The sequence below is a fragment of the Arachis duranensis genome, chromosome 10 (genome assembly GCF_000817695.3).
Source record: "Arachis duranensis cultivar V14167 chromosome 10, aradu.V14167.gnm2.J7QH, whole genome shotgun sequence".
Taxonomy (NCBI): domain Eukaryota; kingdom Viridiplantae; phylum Streptophyta; class Magnoliopsida; order Fabales; family Fabaceae; genus Arachis; species Arachis duranensis.
In genome coordinates, this window is record NC_029781.3 from 98,425,900 (window position 1) to 98,446,813 (window position 20,914).

At 31.3% G+C, this 20,914-nt stretch overlaps 1 protein-coding gene and 1 pseudogene across 1 annotated transcript; both read right to left on the reverse strand.

Moving 5' to 3' along the window:
* Positions 1 to 469: 469 nt before the first annotated feature.
* Positions 470 to 2,131, reverse strand: LOC107471211 (UDP-glycosyltransferase 74G1-like; annotated as a pseudogene).
* Positions 2,132 to 11,499: 9,368 nt separating this feature from the next.
* Positions 11,500 to 16,968, reverse strand: LOC107471212 (transmembrane emp24 domain-containing protein p24delta7). Its single transcript, XM_016090659.3, has 4 exons — positions 16,556 to 16,968; positions 16,063 to 16,272; positions 15,090 to 15,166; positions 11,500 to 11,871 (listed from the first exon to the last, which is right to left on the reverse strand). The coding sequence occupies exons 1-4, from the start codon at positions 16,760 to 16,762 to the stop codon at positions 11,727 to 11,729; spliced, it is 639 nt and encodes a 212-aa protein (XP_015946145.1). The 5' UTR covers positions 16,763 to 16,968; the 3' UTR covers positions 11,500 to 11,726.
* Between the last annotated feature and the right edge of the window lie 3,946 nt (positions 16,969 to 20,914).

Sequence of the window (20,914 nt, forward strand, 5' to 3'; positions counted from 1 at the left end):
AATTTCCAAATAATGGAATAGTTCGTCACTAATCATTTCATTTTCCTAGTCTAACAACAAAGCCTTGTAACTAGGTTGATTGTTTTACCGTAGCTTCATAATTTGCAAATCATAAGAGAAATTGTGTAGGTCTTATTTTATATTAGATCTAGTAAACTACTTCCTGATTATTCCTTGGTAGGCATATACATCAAAGTAACACTAATGGTTTTGCAGAGGGGGCTACCATTGATCTCTATAGAGATCATTTTCAAATAGATGCGTTTAGTTGTTGCTGATGGATTTATTTGCACCATTATTTCTTCCACCATTTGGAACTCAAATCGGTAAAATGGCAAAGTCTACACAACTTTTAACAGGCAATTGTACATTTCAAAGGATAGTGAATGCAAAGTTCATTGTTTTTTGTTCAAATCACAATGTAATTCATACTTTAGGACATGTAGCATTTAGGCAAAGTAAATCACTCTCAATTATTTCCCTTATACAAAGTCTTAGTGCTTCTTGTCTCACAATCTTGTTCTCATCCATAGGAGCTCTAATTCCCATCTTCCAAAGATCTACAATAAGCTTAGCATTTGTGTTTTGATCTGACCATTGTGGCATTGCAACAATTGGAACACCTAAACACAAAGCTTCCAATGTAGAGTTCCAACCACAATGTGTCACAAAACAAGCAATAGCTTCATGAGCTAAGACTTTTAGTTGGGGGCACCAAGTTACAACTAAGCCCTTCTCAGATTTATTTTCAAAGTCCTTGGGAAGCTTAATTTGCTCAGAGGCCCTTACCACCCATAAGAAGTAGGCATTACTTTCCCTTAAAGCATAGGCTACTTCTTCTATTTGATCCTCTCCAACCATAACCAAACTCCCAAATGATACATAAACAACAGAACCTTTTGGTTTGTTGTCTAGCCATTCCATGCAATCTTCGCTCTCGAATGCTGCAGCACCGTAATCTTGGTCGTTTTCGTGTTGCTTGTTTAAGAACATTGATGGTATGTTTGGTCCTATAGTCCTATATTTCGGCCACAATTTCCTTGTCCAATCATTTACCTGAAAGTAATTTGTTAGTTTATGATTACATACTAAACTTATGAGTATTTTCTGTTAATTACCTCTTTACCAAGGTCATAGAATGTATTGCAAAGAATCCAATCAGCTTTGTGAATGTTGGAGAACTGACCCACCAACAAATCAAGCAAAAACGGCTTTTCCTGATAAGTGAAGAAGAAAGAAGGCATGTCAGCAACATCAAGTTTCGGCAACCCTGGGAAAGAAAACTCTTCCTCCATGAATGGAACTTGAATCTTCCCCAAATGGAAATGATAGTATGTTGTGTTAACCGCCATGTTTTGAGTGAGAAAAGCAGCACCAACAATCCCAAATCTCTTGGCAGTTTCTAGTGCCCATGGGAAGAATGCATCATACACTATGCAATCAACTGGATACCCTTTCCGACCAAGATTCTCTACAAGATTCGCTAGATTCTCTGGCCCAACTCTCCAAAAGTGATCCATATAAGCCCCGTAGTTCTTAGCACCTGTATGTATTGTAAAAGTATAAATACGAATATTGAATAAATTAATCGACTTATACACTAAAAATCAGTTAATAATTCAGTTATTTATATAAAATACATATATTTACTTATAATACATGATTAATTTTTTTATATACATATAATATTTTTAATATTAAACACGAACAAAAAAATGCAGATTTTGAGTATGTTGTCTCATAAATTTCATAAATCTAGTTGTTTACAGTGTGTTTTTATACAATATATAAAATAGATTTTTTTTACACAAATATCTAATTATGTAATATTATTTAAGTAAAAATAATTATTTTTTAAATACATAAATTTACAGAACCTGAAGGGCCAGTGTGGTCAAAGCCATCAGAAATGGTCTCAAGTGAAATTGTTGGAGGCACTTGATGCAAGTTCTTGCAGTAATAAACGGTTGAAACAAAGGTGACTTTGATTCCTTGGTGTTCCAAGAGTTTGGAGAATTGAATCATGGGGTTGATATGACCTTGAGCTGGTAAAGATAGAATTAGACAATGCACCTTTCTGTTATTATTATTGTTCTCCATTTCTATGATAATGAATTAAACACTACTTGTGTTTGTTATATGTATATGTGTGTGTGTATAATAGGGACAAATTATGGGCGGCAAATTCAGGATATGTACATATATATAATACAATAAAACATGTATTCATCATCTTCCACTGAAAAAGTAAATTTTAATTGATTGAGAATGTAAAACAGAACTATACTAACTTATTATTTATGTTATCATCCAGTTTAAGATATTCTATTTCATTAATACAGATTGAGTCTAAAGACATATCTTAATTCACTACAATAATTTTAAATAAGTCCCGACGGCTAAAATTTTTTGTTACATTATTATAGTAGGGTAAACAGTATTAACCTTAAATTCTTTGTTAACAAAAAAATATAAGTTAAATTCCATTTAAACATTTATAAGCTAAGATTAATATTTTCATTTTCTTTGCCTTTTTTTTTCTTCCAATGATTCACATAGTTTGGAAAATCACATGCTTAAATTTCCCAAAATTGTAAGTAATGAAGAAAAGAATATAAAAGATATTGTGGGGAGATATAATATATTTTTTTAGAAACAAATAAGTATAAAAAGGGACAAAATTTTTTACATTAAAACGGAATTTGAACTGCAACATTTATTTGGCCGAATTAATAAGTTAACTACTAAATTAACTCAAATTGATTTTTGTGCACAATGACAAAACTGTGATGTATTGAAATACTTACCAGATATATCAAACAAAAAACATAATGAGCTTACAATCTTGTTATATCCTAACGAAACTTAATTAAATGTCCCAACAAATTAAATTCTACACTTTAGCATATTCCACGTATCCTAAATACTTTTATATCTTCAATGTAAAGTAAGTCCAAAAATTTCTACACTTGAAAAAAAAAATCCAGTCAAAGAATATTAGAACATTTTGAATATTCGATTTCAGTTCACATGTCCAATATAATATTATTTTATCAAATATTTAATACAAAAATAAAAAGGATGTCATTTTATCTAGTCTAATGTGAGAAATGTGTCATGTTACTTACAACATGAAAAGTAATTCGACCATAAAAGAGTGGAAAATTAATATGGTATAATATTTTAATTTCAGGCACGTTTATAGTAAAATTAGGATAAGAGAGAGTTTTTCAATATAAGCGGTCAAAGACTATTTTGAAACTTAATTCGAAATTTATTGCTCCAATATTTGGTTTCAATTAATTTTAAATTTTTATACAAAGTGACAAAAATCGTCTGCTTAAAGTAATAGTAACTCCAATAAAATATTTTCGATAGTAAATAAATTAATTTATTTAATACGCAGCTTAAAATAAATACTTTAATCATATATATTTCAGCAAAATTAACTAATATGTAAAAAAGATAAATGCAAAACGTATCTTTTCTAGATTTTAAAATGAGTTAAGAAGGGAATTGAATCAAAGAATCATTTTTTATGTTAAAGAATAATTTATGCAAAAAATAAGTTTTAAGAGATTATTATTATTGTTTTTGTCTTGTCTCGTGGTAAGAGACTTATAACGAAACTGGAATTTGCTAATTTTACGAAAGAATAAGAGTAATACTACGATATATTTTGGTTCAACCACAAAGTATAATGTGATTTACATCTAATTTCTACTACAACAATGAAATTTTTACTATAATCAAAACGGATTATAGTCTCCAATTCTATGAGACTTACACTCTTATAACATCCTAAGCTAACTCAATCTTAATTCAACACTTAGGTATTAACTCAACCTAGTTAAGGAGAACTAAATGTACTCAACTAAGCACACTTTCGAATACAACTCTCAAACACCATAGAATATATGTTTTTTGTGTGAACACTCTTTTTTCCTTTTGTTTCTTTCAATAAACTCTCAAGTCTAGACATAAGAAATGAAGAACATACTCAAAATATAGTGGTTAAAATATATTTTTTATCAATATGATCTGCACAAAAATGTTGCTTCCATTCTTGATAAACTCTCTATATATAGGTCTTGTTCTTCTTCATAAATGGTATGGAACCAAATCTCCACGACACAAGCTAGCCGTAAATTGATCTAGACTTCATGGCCGATGGTTCTAGATGAGCAAAACTTCCCTTCTTTGTTTCATCATACACGAATATAATTAATTCTTACATTATTCATCATAATAGTTAGTTATAATAGAAAATAGTTAATTATATTTCTCATCATAGAGTAGCAAGTCAATTTTTGATTCAACATGTTCAACTCAGAATTTGAAGCATGCATGGTATTATTGAATATTTAAATTGAGTATAATATAGGCATAGCCATCCACAATATATACTTTATTTTTCAGTGTAGAGCAAGGTGCGAAGCACCCTAAGAAGAAAAGGGTAAATAAAGACGATAGAGCTTGTTGGAGCGTAACAACAATATTGGAGTCTTGCAAATATCGTTCACACGTTGACCAACATTGATTATATCAAATACCATTTTCATATAAACAATACAACTAGTTAACGACCAGCATAATATTCTCTCTCAAAATCTAAGAAAACGATCGCAAGAGCTATTATTATTTCTCAAAAAATTTCTCTTTCATAAATTTAAGAATATGATGAATAATGGAGAATGCAGATCATAATATCCCGAATCTTTTATAATTTTGAGTTTAATGTTGATTATTTAAAAATAGATAATTTAATGTATACAGTAGATGTATATTTTATTTTTTTTTAAATTTAGTCACAGTGGTAATATTATAAAAATTTGCCATAAGTAACATATAGTTTATATATACTAACTCCAATAGTAATTTTTTATGAAATCAGTATTTTTGAAATATTTGAAAGACAAATAGAACGAAAAAACATTAAGATAACATTATAACATTAATATTTAGTTATTTACCTAACCCTTGAGACAAAAATAACACTTTACCTGTTAAAACAATTCATCATATTATACTTTTTCATTTAATATTAATCAAGGGTTACACTTGATCCAATAATGGAACTCTATCTACAATTGCTACTTCGTTGGTTAAACTCTTCCGAAGAGCCTTTATCACCTACTTTCCTCTTTGTGAATAATGGTCAAAGTCAAACACTAGTAGAGTTGCATTCAAGGGAGAAATTGCAATGAAGTAAGAAACATGATGATCAACACATGTGAGTATACATAATTTAACAGTTAGAAATGAGATTTATGTACATCTCAATTGGTGTTTTACTTTACTTTACTTATTCTACATTATTAATTAGACTGAATTTTTACTTACCTTTTTATTTCATATTTTTGTCTTTTAAATAAATATTAAAAGTCAGGTGTAGAAATATCATTATCCTTTAATTTTGTTTACATTTTCATTTGTGTGACTAAAACACATTAAGTGTAAAAGGAATTTTAAAAGAAAAGTTAACAAAAATCGTTTTTGCATTTATTATGATAACTTTAATTTAGGAGTGAAACAAGTTTAATCATCCGTGTCATGGACGTGATAAGATTGAAATTATAATTTTAAGTTGTTATATTAAATTTCATTTTAATTATAATAATTTAATTAATAAAAAAATAACTTGTATGCATTGTTTTTCTTTTTTTAATATAGTATTAATTGTATTAACTATAAAATAGTTATTTAATCTACTTTTTTCAATAAATCAGGTATATATACTCTATATGACCATAAATAATCTAGTAATACTTAAATCTACTAACAAAGTTTTATATGTTGATTTACTATGAAGTAATAAAATATCAAAATCAGCTCAAAATGAAGAACAAATTAATAGAAAATTCTAATACAGAAAATTTTGTAATAAACAATAAATAATTTAAACCTACTGAATAACAATTCAATGCTATCCTTTGATACATGCAAAATATATACATAAAACAACATTGTATCAATGTTTGTATATAAAATTATATGATTAACGTAATTATAAAATTGTTTGTCAAGAGAATAAAATTATACGAATTTTAATGATAATTTTAATATTCTCAAACTATTAATGTACAATAAGAATTCATCTATTAGTTCTTAGAATTTTTAAATTTTTTTAAGTGATAATAATAAATTTTAATAAATAAATAGATTTAATAAGACATTTTGTTATTACCTTTTTATTATAGGTTTTCAAAAACTTCTCTATATACCACATTCATCGTGCAGTTATCTTCCAAGTGTCCATGATCTTGCAACAGTACTCGCAAACCATCTTTACTCGTTACCCTTGATAACGCAACATACAATTGATCATGGGTGAAAACTGGCATTGGAAGATAAATTTCAACTTTCAATAAAGTTTGTCCTTGGGACTTATTTATTGTCATTGCAAATGACATGATAATTGGGAATTGTCTTCTTTGAAACCTGACCGGTAATGTTTCATTATTTGGAATTAGATTCAGTCTTGGGATAAGAACAATACTTCTAATCTATCCTTGAAATAATTTTCAACGGATAAATTGGATAACATATTTGGATACACGAAATCAATGAGGTCATCGAAAGCTGTTTCAGAGTTCTTAATCAAAATGTCAGATGGTATATGAACGATTGATTAACCATCTGTTATATCACTAGCCAAATCATCACCAATTTTTAGTAGCCATTCTGCAAAATTTCTGAGTTCTTGTATGTTATTGTTTTCACCTAATGACGATCTCATGTTTTTTGTAAGCTTCAAAACCTTACAGTTATGCCACAAATATGAAGAATTAATAGAAGACTGAATTATATCTTGCCTTGAGCCTCTGGGAATCACAAGTAAAATTTGTCTAAAATCTCCTCCGAGAACAACAACTTTACCTCCAAATGACAAATGAGCATTATACGAATCTGAGCACCTTAAGATGTCTCTGAGGCATTTGTCTAAAGTTTCGTAACAATACTTACTTATCATTGGAGCTTCATCCCATGTGATTAATTTGGCCTTGGATATTAACCTTGCAAGAGGACTTTCCTGTTTAATGCTACACAAAGAATCCTCATTTATGGTCAAAGAAATTTTAAACCTTGAATGTGCAGTTCTTCCATTAGGCAACAAAAGTGCAGCAATCCCACTCGAAGCAACATTTAAAACTATACTTCCTTTAGACCTAATTGAGCATGATATAGTTGATCATAAAAATGTTTTTCCACAACCACCTTGACCGTATAAGAAGAAAAGTCCACTCATATTACCGCTAACAGCACCAATTATTTGATCGTATGCAAATTTCTGCTCATTAGTTAGCCTTTCTAAATACCCACTTAGTTCAATCACAAGAGCATTAACGTCAAAATAATTGAAACAATTGACTATTACGACTTATATATATACACTAATTACAAACGATATGAATTTTTAATGGAAATACTTGATACTAATAGAAAAAACTTATATAAATAGAAATTATTTAATTTCAATTTCAATTCCATATAACAAAACAGTAGTTTTTAAAATTATGGAATTTTTTTTGACATATGTATTATGCCATACGTATAAATTATATGGGTTATTATATAAATTCATATATATGCAAAACAAAATAATTTAATATTATATATTTTATACATTAATTATATGTCAATATTTTAAAAAAAGAGATAAAAGAAAAAATATATAAATATGTATAATATTATTGCTATATATGAAATAGTTTTATATTGCTTTAATTATAGAGACTTATTATAATTATATAAAATTTAATTTGAAGAAATAATTTTCCTTGCCATAAATAATATACTAAAACTGTTAGTATATTATCTTTTTTATGGTTAATTGAATTTATCAATCATTTTTCCGTGTAAATCGTTATTACCCAGTTTTTAATAATTACTTAATATACAAAATTTGAAATTAGAAATTGTTATTACTAATTCAATTAACTGGTTAATTGAGTAATAATTGTCAAATTATTAAGGTGCAAAATCATTGATTTACTCAATAGATTTTCATATATTATTTATATTTCAAGTAATACTTTGAAATTATATTATTTATACAGTTAATAATACTATTATTAATAATTATTTTTTGCATTAATTTTTAAATCAATTATTAAATAATTACTTTTGTTAAGATAATTGTTTATAAATTATTTCAAATTATATTTTGTTAAGATATAATTATTTAAATTATTACTCATGGCACGGATATAATTTCATTTTATACCAATTAATCAATTATAATTATATGACATGTAATTTCTATTTTATCCACCGATTATTGGCAAATAAATTTTATTCCAATTATAAATAAAATCTATTTTTATTGGCAAATAAATTGTCTTTAGGTCAACGATTTAATATATGTGTAGGTTCATTTTTTGTCAAATATAATGAAAATACAAATAAAGAAATAGAAGATAAAAATAAACTTAATAATATCTGACACTACTTTATTTTATTAAATTATTTAAAAATAGCAAAATTCACAAAAAAATAATCGTAATATATAAATTGAGGCAATAATTTAAAATTCTATAATTATAATTTAATCAAATACTAATAGTAAAACCAAATTATCTAAACAATATTGAACCTATTCTAGTCCTTAGTCACGTATAGTATAGAATCATTCTTGTAACGACAACCAATTGAAATAACATCGTAAGTTTCAATATTTAGAATTCATGCAAAATCAGACCATCCTCTTGTTAGATAAGCTTCATCATCTGCTATCCATACAATGTGGCAAGGTATAGAATTGCCACACCGAGAAATCAAACTAACTCTTATTCCCCTCAATGGCATTGCATGCATGCAAAAGAAAGCTGGTAATTTCTGAAAAAAATTAAAATATGTTAAAAAATTATTCTAATAATGAACGGCTTAAACTAAGAAAATTTAAATATATTACCAATCATTGAAATTGCATATCTGGATTTGTCATGAATTTAGCAAAATTGAATGCTTACATCCTTCGATAAAGTAGAGACTATTGCCTCTTATTTGAACGCTTACATCCATGTAGTTGGAACCCGAATCAGTGAAGACAACTCGATGAGGTATTTCATGGATGTGATACATTGTAAATGATTATGGCAAAAGACAATCAAACTGGAACATTAGACGATAAGAATAACGTAGAGTAACAACAAATAAAAAATTATCAAAATAATAATATAATAGAATGAGTATATAAAAAAATATTATAAAAAATTATAAATTGTACCTTAAAAGGATCAACTTCAATAAAAAACGAAGAATACATTCTTATTCTATGAAGTAGTAAAAAAAAAACACTAAATATAAAATTATGAATTGACTCTCAAATTTAGATTCATGTACCATAGGAAAATACTATATATAGATTTTAGTAAAACAAAAATAAATATGTAAATTACCTATTATTAAGGTAATTTTTTAATAATACATTAAATTTTGATTTGATACAATTATAATGAAGATATGTTTCTAAATTAGTATAATTATATATTATTTATTAAATATTAATTATAATATAATTATATTAAAGATATTTTATAAAATAATTTAGAAAAATTATTTGATATACGTGAATCGAGTAACAAAGATTTTTTATTATTATTATTACTATTATTGATATTATTATTATCATTAAAATTATTAAAAGTATTTTTAATTGACAATTGATAAGTAGTTTAATAGTGCATTAAATATTGATTTGATATAATTACAATGAAGATATGTTATCAAATTAGTATTATTATATATTATTCATTTAGTATTAATTATAATATAATTACAATAAAATAATTTAGAATAGAAAAAAAATTTTATTCGTTTTGGAGAGAAAACAGAAACATGAGAGATCGACACGTCACCTTTAATAGTTGAGAAAAAACCCAATTTTAGTATATTAAGTAGATTGCACAAGATATTATTAGGCCGACAAACTATACATGGGGAAAACATCATATATAGGGTAAATTACATTTTACCCGTTCTTTTTTCTATTATATATTTTGTTGTGCTAATTTTGTGTAATAATTTGTGCTTTTGCAATTTCTTAGTTCAAAGATGCACCCGTCCACCGCCACCAAAAGAAATATTATTGCTTCCACCCACCAGCCATCATTGATTATGTGGAGCTGAAATATATTTGGTCACCCTTTGTTTATAGCTCTCTTATTGAATGGATTCTTTAGGAAGGTATGTTGTTCAATTCTTTATTATAATAATAAAGTGCATACTCTGATATCTATGGTTACTGTAGCTATATAATTTTAGCTAAAATTAAAATAATATTTTTATTATTTAATAGTATTTTTTAATTTAAAAATAAAAATAAAATTGTTACTAAAATTACGAATTTTTGGATCAGAAAGAAAACTTCATTGGATAAGCTGGGAGGTTATTTGCAGGGAGAAAAAGTGTGGCGACATTGGCTTTAAGAATCTCAAGGCTTTCAATTTAGAATGCTTGCTAAACAGAGCCGGAGAATTCTTATGAAGCCAAATTCTCTAATTGGAAGAATCTACAAGGGCAGGAATAAATGATGTCTGATAGAAGGTAGAAAAGTCATAGAAGCAGGAATACAATGGAGAGTGGGAAGGGAGTCAAGGTACTCTCAGATCAGAATTTATGATGACTCATGGGTTCAAAATTCTAAGCCCATCTCTAATTATCAATAACAAGACCCTAACTCAGGTATTATGTGGGTAAATCAAATACTCAACAACAACCACCAAAGGAGGGAGGAACTTATCAGAAATACGTTCAGACTAGACATTGCCACAACTATACTGAAGACTGCGATACACGAAAATGAAGAAGATCAAACAGAGGAACGCAATGGACTCTATTCTGTTGCTTCTAGGTATAGAATTGCCTTCAAGATGATCCACCCGCCGGTAGAACAACTTTCAGAGCAGTGCAGAGAGAAAAAGCTTTGGGATTTCGGTGTGAGAACTCCAATGCCCACCCAAAATGAAGGTTTTTCTCTGGAAGGCTTGTCATGAAGGTCTCTCAGTGCGATGCCGACTTCACACCCGTATCCCGGCAATAGTGGATGAATGCCCTAGATGTGGAATAATGGGAGATAATTGACTGTCCACAAGCAACCCAAGTTTGGGAAAAATCAGAATTAGGAGCTTATGGAAGATATGGCATGCAATAAATTTGAAGATTTTTTGGAACAAAGACTCACCACCGGCAGTAGTCTTGGAGGCTGCCATGAATCTTTCCGCTGAGTTTCAACGAGGAAGAAGAGGATAATAGCTTTCTAGACACAGAGGTGGCTTATTCTTTTTAGTTTGTGGGTATCCCAACTTAAGTGATCCTTGTCCGAATGGAACCCCCTTGTAATTCCATTTCTCTTTTAATGAAATTTCGCTATTTTTGGGGGAAAAAAAATCTTATATCTCTTCTATCACAGGACGATGACCAAATGCTAACTTATAAGATGACAAGATACAAACAATAACAACTGCCATTTAAGTCACCAAGTTTTCAGATCCAATGGAAAACAATAACCGTTCAAATTATATATTAATCACGGGAACTCGAGATTCTATCAAATTTGTTTCTAAAATATACCAATTCGGTGTTATATATGCTGAACATGATTTATGATAGGCAGCAACAGCATATTAATATCAATCAATTATAAAAGCCAAAAATAAACTAATCATACATTTGGATACATATGGGTAGAAAATAGAAAAAGGGGAGAGGGGAGGGGAGGGGACTTAGAGGAACTTCTTCCTCTCAAAGAATGTCTTCAAGTGCCATAGTTGAAAACTAGCCACAGACAAGCAAACCACAATTGAAAGGAAACTGAAGGTAAACATCTTGCTGCTAGTCTCTTTGTTAAGTTCTTGCATTTGTTCCTCCCTATTTCAGGCACGTGGTAGAAAAGGTCATCAAAATTGTTAAAAACCCTTCCTTTAGAATAATGACAATAATAATGTGCATGAACATGTTAAACCTAACTTAAAAAACTATAGACACCAAAACTTAAAAAACTCCGTCTATGCTACATAGTTAGTCCCAAGCCCTAATAAAGGAGGAGGGGTGTTAGGCACTCGATAGCCAAAATAAAAGATTTGTCGAAATTTGATGACATGGACCAAACACGTTATTGCAATGACATCATCTAATCTATATAGCCAATTTCACCTAGTGAGATAAGGCTTTGTTGTTATTGTTGTATTTAAAAAAAAAAAATTACGGGCATGTGCTTATCTTCACTCTTATAACCACTACAAGGTAAAATATAAGCAAAGGGCATTCATAAGGTGGGAAACAAGAAGGATGTTGGTGGAACAACAATAACAACGACAACAAAGCCTTGTCCCACTAGGTGAGGTCGACTACATAGATCAAACAACGTAATTGAGCTCTATCATGTATCATTTCTACAGAGAGACCGTTTACATGTAGATTTCGTTTAACCACCTCATGGATGGTCTTTCTAGGTCTTCTTCTGCCTCTCACACTTTGTCCATCTTTCATCTCATCAACTCTCCTGATTGGGTGCTTTTTCGGTTTTCTTCTCACATGTCCAAACCACTTGAAACGCAATTCTACCATTTTTTTCACAATAGGTGCTAGTCCAACTCCCTCTCTCTCTTATATCTTCATTCTTTATTCTATTCAATCGCATATGACCACTCATCTATCTCAACATCTTAATCTCTGCCACACTTAACTTATGTTTGTGCTCTCCTTTGACTGCCCAACACTCTGTAACATAAAGCATAACCGGTCTGATAGCAGTACGATAGAAGTGTGATAGAATTTACTTTTAAGTTTTAAAGACATTTTTTTGTCACATAGGAACCAGACGTACTCCGCCATTTTGACGAACCTGCTTGGATTCTATGATTTACATCCTGTTCAATCTCTCCATTATCTTGTATGATGTACCCAAAATACTTAAAACTTTTAACTTTTCGTAGGATGTTTTCTTCAATTTTCACCTCTGTATTAGAATTTTTCCTTCAGCAACCGAACTTATATTTCATATATTCCGTCTTGCTACGACTTATTTAAGTCTTCCACAGCTTCTTTCTATAAATCCAACTTCTTATTTAGTTCTTCCCTTAACTCTCTCATAAGGACGATATCATCGGCAAAAAACATGCACCATGGCACAAGCTCTTGGATATGCTTTGTGAGTACTTTCAAGACTAATATGAAAAGATATGGACTTAAGAATAATCCCTGGTATAATCTTATACCAATAGAAAATTCTTCTGTCACACTATCTTAAGTCTTTACACTAGTTGTAATCCCATCATACATGTCTTTAATTGCACGAATATATGTGATCATTACTCTCTTCCTTTCCAAAAACTTTCCATAAGACCTCCCTTGGCACCCTATCGTATGCTTTTTCCAAATTAATAAATATCATATGTAAATCTTTTTTATTACTACGATACCTTTTCATCATCATTCTTAACAGGTATATAGCTTCAGTGGTGGATCTGTCTGGCATAAAACCAAATTGGCTCTCTGTTATTTGTGTCTTTTGTCTCAGCCTTCATTCTATTACCATTTCCCATAACTTCATGGTATAGGTCATGATCTTGATCTCTCTATAATTTTCACAATTTTATATATCCCCCTTATCCTTGTAGATAGATACCAAAGTGCTCTTTCTCCACTCATCTAGCATCTTCTTTGACCTTTAAACTTTATTTAAAAACTTGGTTAACCAACTAATATCTTTCTCTCCAAGGCCCTTCCGAACTTCAAGCGGAATATTATTGGGTCCTACTGCCCTGTCATTTTTCATCCGCTTTACAGCGTCTTTTATCTTGAAGTCTCAAATCTTCCGATAGTAGTTGAAATTTTGATCTTTTTCCCTCGTGCATAACCGACAAAGACTCAGAATTCATTAAATAACTCATAGAAGTAGCTCTTCCACCTTTCATTGATATTCTCATCTTGAGTCAAAACCTTTCCGTCTTTATTCTTTATGCACTTGACCTGATCCAAGTTTCTTGTTCTTCTTTCACGGCTCTTTGCGATTCTATATATATCTTTTCTCCTTCTTTCGTGTTTAAAGACTAGTAGAGACCTTCATATGCTCTTATTCTTACTTCACTTATAGCCACTTTTGTCTCTTTAAAGCATTCCTTTTTTGCTTTTATCTTTTCTTATCCACTTGCATTCCACCATCAGGACTCATTGTCTCTTAGTCTTATCCCTCTAAATTCACCAAAACTTTTTTTTTTATTGTTCTTCTAATAACTTCTGACATCTCCCTCCAAATCTCCTCTGCGCTTCCATCCTCTTCCCACTTTGTCTCTTTTCCTATCCGTCTTAGGAAGCTTCTTTGTTTCTCACCTTTCATCCGTCACCACCTCGTCCTTGGGTTTTTCGTATGATGTATTTTTCTCAACTTTTGCTCAACGCAAAAATCCATCACAAACATCTTATGTTGTGTTATTAAACTCTCTCCCGGAATAATTTTATAAGTAATGCAAAATTTTCTGTCAACTCTACTCAACAAGAAAGTCGATTTGAGAGCTTGTCATGCCACTCCTATAGGTTATAAGATGTTCGTCTCTCTTTTTAAAATATGTATTTGCGAGGAGAAGGTCGAAGGTTGAGGAAAAGTCCAAAATAGTTTTACTCTCCGTATTGACCACCCCGAAACCATGGTCTCCGTGAATACTTCCATACCCAACCACTTCTCTTTCAACATAACCATTTAAATCTCCTAGTAAAAAAATCTTATCTCCCAAAATTTTTTTATCTATTCTAAAGCCATCACATGATTATAAAAGTGCATGGAGGAAAAACAAAATTATTTCTGTCATACCATGGTCTATGGGAGCAAAGAAAATCAATAGTTAACCATTTAGTTCAGTGTGAATGTGCAAAAGTTCGGAGCAATATGCACGTTACAAAAATAGAGATCCCTCTAGAAGATTCCAATATCTTCTTACCCATTTAGTAAGAAACATGTTTAAATCTTTTCCATAAAAAGAGGAAGAATGAGTTAAGTGAACTTAGCAAAACTTTCTTCCATCAAAAGGTTACATAAACAACCATTATGCACAAAACGAAAGACTTATGGCAGAATTGATTATGTTTACCTTTCACGTAGATAAAACATCTCATCGTGGATAGATTGGACAGTATCATACAGCTTCTTCAACTCAAATTCCATTACCTGGAAGATTAGAAAGAAACATCACATCACATTGCATACAAATTGCAAAATTATATCCAAATGCAAAATAACTTTTTTTTTCCCTGAAAATTAAAGTTGTATAAGTCCCTTTTTTAGAAGCTTATCAAAACAAAAGTACTTCTAAAAATGTATACTCAAATGCAAGATAAATTTTCTAAAATCTAAAGCTCTATTAAAAAGTTTAGAAGAAAAAAGACTTCCTTATTTTGAATACCATATCCGAACACCCCATAGGTTTTCAGAAGCTCCATTGACTGACTACTTTACTTAACTGTCTTTGTCTAATATTGTTACAAAAAATGGCTAAACAAAGGCAATAAGATAAAAAAAAATAAATAAATAACAGAAACCATGAACATTTATTGTTCCCACATTAATTACAAGAAATAGCCAATAAAGCCAACACAAATCTCCTTTTAGTGGTGTATAACACAAAAAAGGGAGGACATAATCTCTGGATTAGCTAATAACCCAGCAGTTTCAAGAACCGGTTAGAAGGTACACCCAATGAGTTGATGGCACTATATGAAGTTATACCAGAAAGGAATATCATCAAGGACGTATTTTCAAAAGGACTAGCAAACAGATTCATTAGGCAGACTTGGCTACCTGATTCCGATTTCAAACAAAGACAAAGTCATTTGGATCTCTCGACAACCAGCACGTCCATTGTTCGATAAATCCATTTAGAGCAAGGTCATTTAAATGGTCTCTCCTGAAGTTTAGGTCAACTCTAACAGTGATCAAAGTAATAGCAAATCAACAAATTTTTATGTTGGATATAGATTGAGTTATAACAATGCTAAAACAATAACAAATTACCGATCACAAAAGGCTAGTCAGTTCACATAGGAATGAATACTTCTTTGACTTACTTCAACTTGTCCTTTCTTTGCAACCTTGGACCATTCCTTGGCAGCAACTCCAGTTCTCCATTCAAAATCAATGGTCACAGTTGGGCTTTCCTTGCTATCAGGTATCCAAAAACAAGTCGTGTAGTCACCGGATTCAGCCGCAGAAAACGCAAAATTACCGGATTCCACGTGATCCCCATAGTGATAACTGTTCCCACTAGGCGAGCTCACCTTACATTCACACATTAAAGAAAGCAAGTCAATCCCCAAAACAAGACATAATATCCCATCACCCCCAACAATTCAGACATTGTAAATTCAGAAACCTTAACTTGAAATAGATCATAAACAATTAAGGCACTTAGCGCATAGCTGTCACTTTTAAGATTCAAAGAGGACTTTAAAGAATAATTTTTTTCCACTTGTTAATACTTAGTCAAATAAAGAAGATAAAAAGCACAAATTTGGGGTATATACAAAAAACTAGGGTTTGTGGATTTAATCATGAACTTACTTTGACTACGAGCTTGTAGGTATCAGGAATCGCATAACCTTCATTGGGATTAACGACGCTGTACTTGCCTACGGTCATAGCGTTGCTCTTAATCTCCTCGGCAATGCACTTAGTGTGACCCGATCGAAGCTCAAACCTCATCGAATTGGTGATGCCACACATCAATGCGAGTGTGATGAATGCAAGGAGGGGAGTGGAATCGGACATTGCGGCAATGTGGTGTTCCCAATTTGTCTGAAATTGGGGATCCAAAAGACGAATTAGGGTTTTGTATGGAACGGAGAAAGGGAGAACCAAAACGACAGCGGCGAGAGAAACTGAAATTCAAACGAACGGAGCTTTGATTTGGTTCATAATTTCTGGCCTACTGCTACTACAGACAGTATTACTACCATTTATTATTTATTTATTCTCTTTTCAGTGCTTGATCTTGATCTCAGTTAATTATAATTTAATTTAATGTTGAATACAGTTCAACAACATAAAATCGTTTAAAATTGTTTACCGCAAATCTTATAGTAAATATTTGAATGGTAGTTCAAAATCTGAAAAATAATTTTATATATATATTTAATTATATAATACCACATCAAAAAAAATAATTACTTTTTATATTGACTACGTAAATAATCATCAATGTAATTATATGATTGTGTAAAATATTTAAAAATGTTAATGCATCCAAATTATTATATCAATAAAATTACTTATCTTTAGTATTCATTGTCCAAATGAGGCAGATTTTTTTAGATATGATATTGGGGTGTGAGTTATGCTGGAATATGATGATTATGGGTGATTTACACTGTTATGACGGCGTTGCTTTTTTGGAATTTTGGGGGAAGAAATCGGTGGCACCGATTTGAAGTAGGCGAAATCGGTACCACCGATTTGTGTAAGTGAGAGGTGAAATCGGTCCCACCGATTTGAGGTAGGAGGAGGCTGTTGGGTATTAAATCGGTGCCACCGATTTGTGGGTGCTGGAATTTTATTTTAATCCGGGGTGCACCAATCGGACCCACCGATTTGGGTGTGCAGCGGTCGGTCCGTCCGATTTGCCCTTAGTCAACACAAAAAGCGGATGGTGGTATCACAGAAGCCCCATTTCTTCCTCGTCCGCTAATGTTCATCCTCTTCTCCTCTCTTCTCTTCTCTGATTCTTCTCTTTCATTTTTGTAAAAGAAATTCCTGTGAGGCTGAGAATAGTTAGTGTTATGGATGATAGAGTTGTATTGAAGATTTATTATTACGGACAGATCTTATTACAAACATATGAGGGAGTTCAATTTGTGTGTGAAAATCCATTAGATGTTGTTATTCCGTTCACATTGTCATTTGAGGAGTTGAAAGGTGTGATTTGTGAAAAGATAGGCACTCAAAGATGTAGGAGGATATCGTGTATTTTGTACAGGTATCCTTTACCTGTGTTTGGTGGGTTTGTTCAATTTCAGACCAAGTACGTGATGGACGAAGCGAGTATGCTTGAAATGTTTTCAATGTACATGGAAAATCGCCACCGAATGTCGTGCATCGAGTTATATATTGAGTTTGAGCAATCTGAAGCGGACCGTAACATTGAATTGGAAGATTATAATAGTGAAAGCAAAGATGAATTTGAAAGTAACTATGAGATCGTCGGTCCAGGTGAGGACGAAGAAGCAGCTGTTGGCGCCATGAACGCAGATGTGGCGGAAGTTGCAAATGCACTAGCAAACCCGCATCCGTTTCAAGAGCCTTCTTTCATGCGGTCGTTGGATTTGGGGGCTATGCACGCACCGGAGTTTCCGCAATATATGAATCCAGGTGCGTAAACCTAGGTAGCTACGTGAATCTCTGAAGTAGCAGATCGATAAGTCAGATGAGTAATGTATGTGATATGTGACCAGGCATTTGTGAGCATAGCGTTTGATTTTTTTATTAATTAATAGTTCTTTGTTGTGAATGATATTTAATTGTTGTTTACGTAGATGGAATAGCGAAAAATAAGACTATAACGATCTTACCTAGTAAAGTAGGTTTATTAATTGAGTTGTAATGAAGGACTTCTTACTGAGTACATAATGAAGCATTTATTACTTTTGATGTATGTAGCCCCTCCTATTGTGGCGGATGGTGAGTTCACAGTGGGGATGGAATTCAGCTCAAGGGAGTCAGTAATCAAGGCAATGAAAGATTATACCATCCGGAGAGGTGTGGACTATCGGGTATATGAGTCGGAACTGACGACATTCTATGCCAAATGTATAGAATATGGGAATGGTTGTGACTGGTTGATCAGGGTAACCAAAATGCAGAAGAAGTACTGTTGGGAGATAAGGAGGTACAATGAAAGTCATACTTGTACCAGGTCTACTATTTCTCAAGACCATTCGAAGCTGGATTCCAAGACAGTTGCAGAAGCAATAAAGCCGTTGGTAGAGGTTGACCCGTCTATAAAGGTGAAATCAGTAATTGCTGATATCCAGTCAAAGTTTAACTACACCATCAGTTATCGCAAGGCTTGGTTAGCAAAGAAGCAGGCGGTCGAATCAATTTTCGGAAGTTGGGAAGCATCGTATGAAGCTTTGCCGATATGGTTTGAGGCCATGTGCCACAAAGAGCCATCAGCAGTGGTTCACTTTGAAACAATGTACAGATCTTACTTTTTTTTTCTTTCATGTATTATTTTTTTTTCAAACATTTCTTTTTTCTTTTTTTTTTAAATAATATACATAAAAAAAACCCAGGCCTTCATCTTCATCACCGGTACAAACAAACAAACATTCATCTCTATACATACATACATACAAGGTTTATTCCTATTTTTATTTCTATTTCTAACCACCTAATAATAAAATACATACATACATGTTTAATTTCTAATTTTTACTTAGTGTCATTACAATATATACTGTTAATAAAATCTAAAATTATCACTATTATTATCATTAAATAAAATTATTAAAAAATAAAAACTTACATGATTTGGATCTCCAAGATAATTAACAATATGAAGCTCCGGTTGATTTACTTCCTTGGTTTTCCTTTTTTTTGGCATTTTTATTTAATTTTTTCCCTGAGATAAGGTGGTCCAACAATGGTGAAATAGTGGGGTTGAGAAGGGAAAGTTGAGAGTGAAAGAGAGAGTGTTGGAGAGTGAAAGAGATAGGGGTATCCGGTTGAGTGGGTGAAATACAGATAAGGGGTCACGGGCCACCCAGAAGCCAGCTGCATGCGCGACGTGTGGCAAGGGAGTCACCAATCGGTGCCACCGATTTGCGCACCTCCCCCTCCCGGAAATCGGTCCATCTACAGTATCCTCTAGTCTAATAGGCTAATGACTAATCCGTCGCAGATCTAAGTTTTATTTAACGGTATGTTGCTAACCAATAAATTATTACATACACAAAACGAAATTTAAACCCCAATATTTATTAAAGCGGACGAGTGAAAAATATTAGATATTATCATAAAATATTAACACTTTGTCACTCTTTTTATAATTTGTCTTATATCAGAGTCAATATTAACAAATTTCATATTTTTTTATTAAAAATATTAACCTCTTACTATTTTTTAGTAAATAAAACATAGATTTTAAAATTATTAGTTATCATTAGAGTTTATAATATTAAATTTGCTTATATTTTTTCTTACAAATATTGTAAATCATACTTTTAATTCTTTAAAAAAAAATAGTTCCAATGTCAAAATTTTTTAAAATAATGGGCTTTAAAATATATATCTACTATATTTATTTATCAATTATAATAATAGGCATTGAAAAAAAAATGGTGTAAGAAAAAACATTTTTCTATTTGTAATATCCAGAAAATATTTTTATACCATTATAATACGAAAAATTTTATGGGCGTTGTTGAAAAGATACGACAAGATAACACAAACGAATCTCTCTCACGCTCCTCTTCAAGGTACTAGGTGGATATCTCAACTATTATCCTCTTCGACAACGGTTAGCATGGTTCCGTTGACAAAAGTTATGAAGCTTCACCTCTTCAAGATCGCGACTCCTCTACTTGACTTGTCCGATTTTCAAATCGTCGGTGCCACTGTGTTTTGCACTCTTCCAAGAAGAGAATAAAAGTTTCGATTAATGGAAGATGTGACGCTCTCACCGGTTGCTGACTTTCTTACTCTTGCATAGAAATTCTCTTCTCTGTCGCTCATTCCTTCTCAGTTGTAGAACAACTCAGAATTTCACTCTCTCGCTCCATGTCATTGGCAGAATTAGTTATAGAAGAACAGAATATTGAAGTAAGCAGTTCTTCCCTCTTCTAATTTCATGATTTTTGTAATGACTTTAATATTGCAACAATAAACACAATAATGATTATGATTATGAATTTCTGAGCTCGCAAA

Coding starts and splice junctions, on each gene's coding strand:
- LOC107471212 (XM_016090659.3), bottom strand. CDS start 16,762: ATGTCCGATTCCACTCCCCTCCTTGCATTCATCACACTCGCATTGATG. Junction 16,273..16,555: donor CCTACAAGCTCGTAGTCAAA/GTAAGTTCATGA, acceptor TGTGAATGTAAG/GTGAGCTCGCCTAGTGGGAA. Junction 11,872..15,089: donor ATGTTTTATCTACGTGAAAG/GTAAACATAATC, acceptor TGCCTGAAATAG/GGAGGAACAAATGCAAGAAC.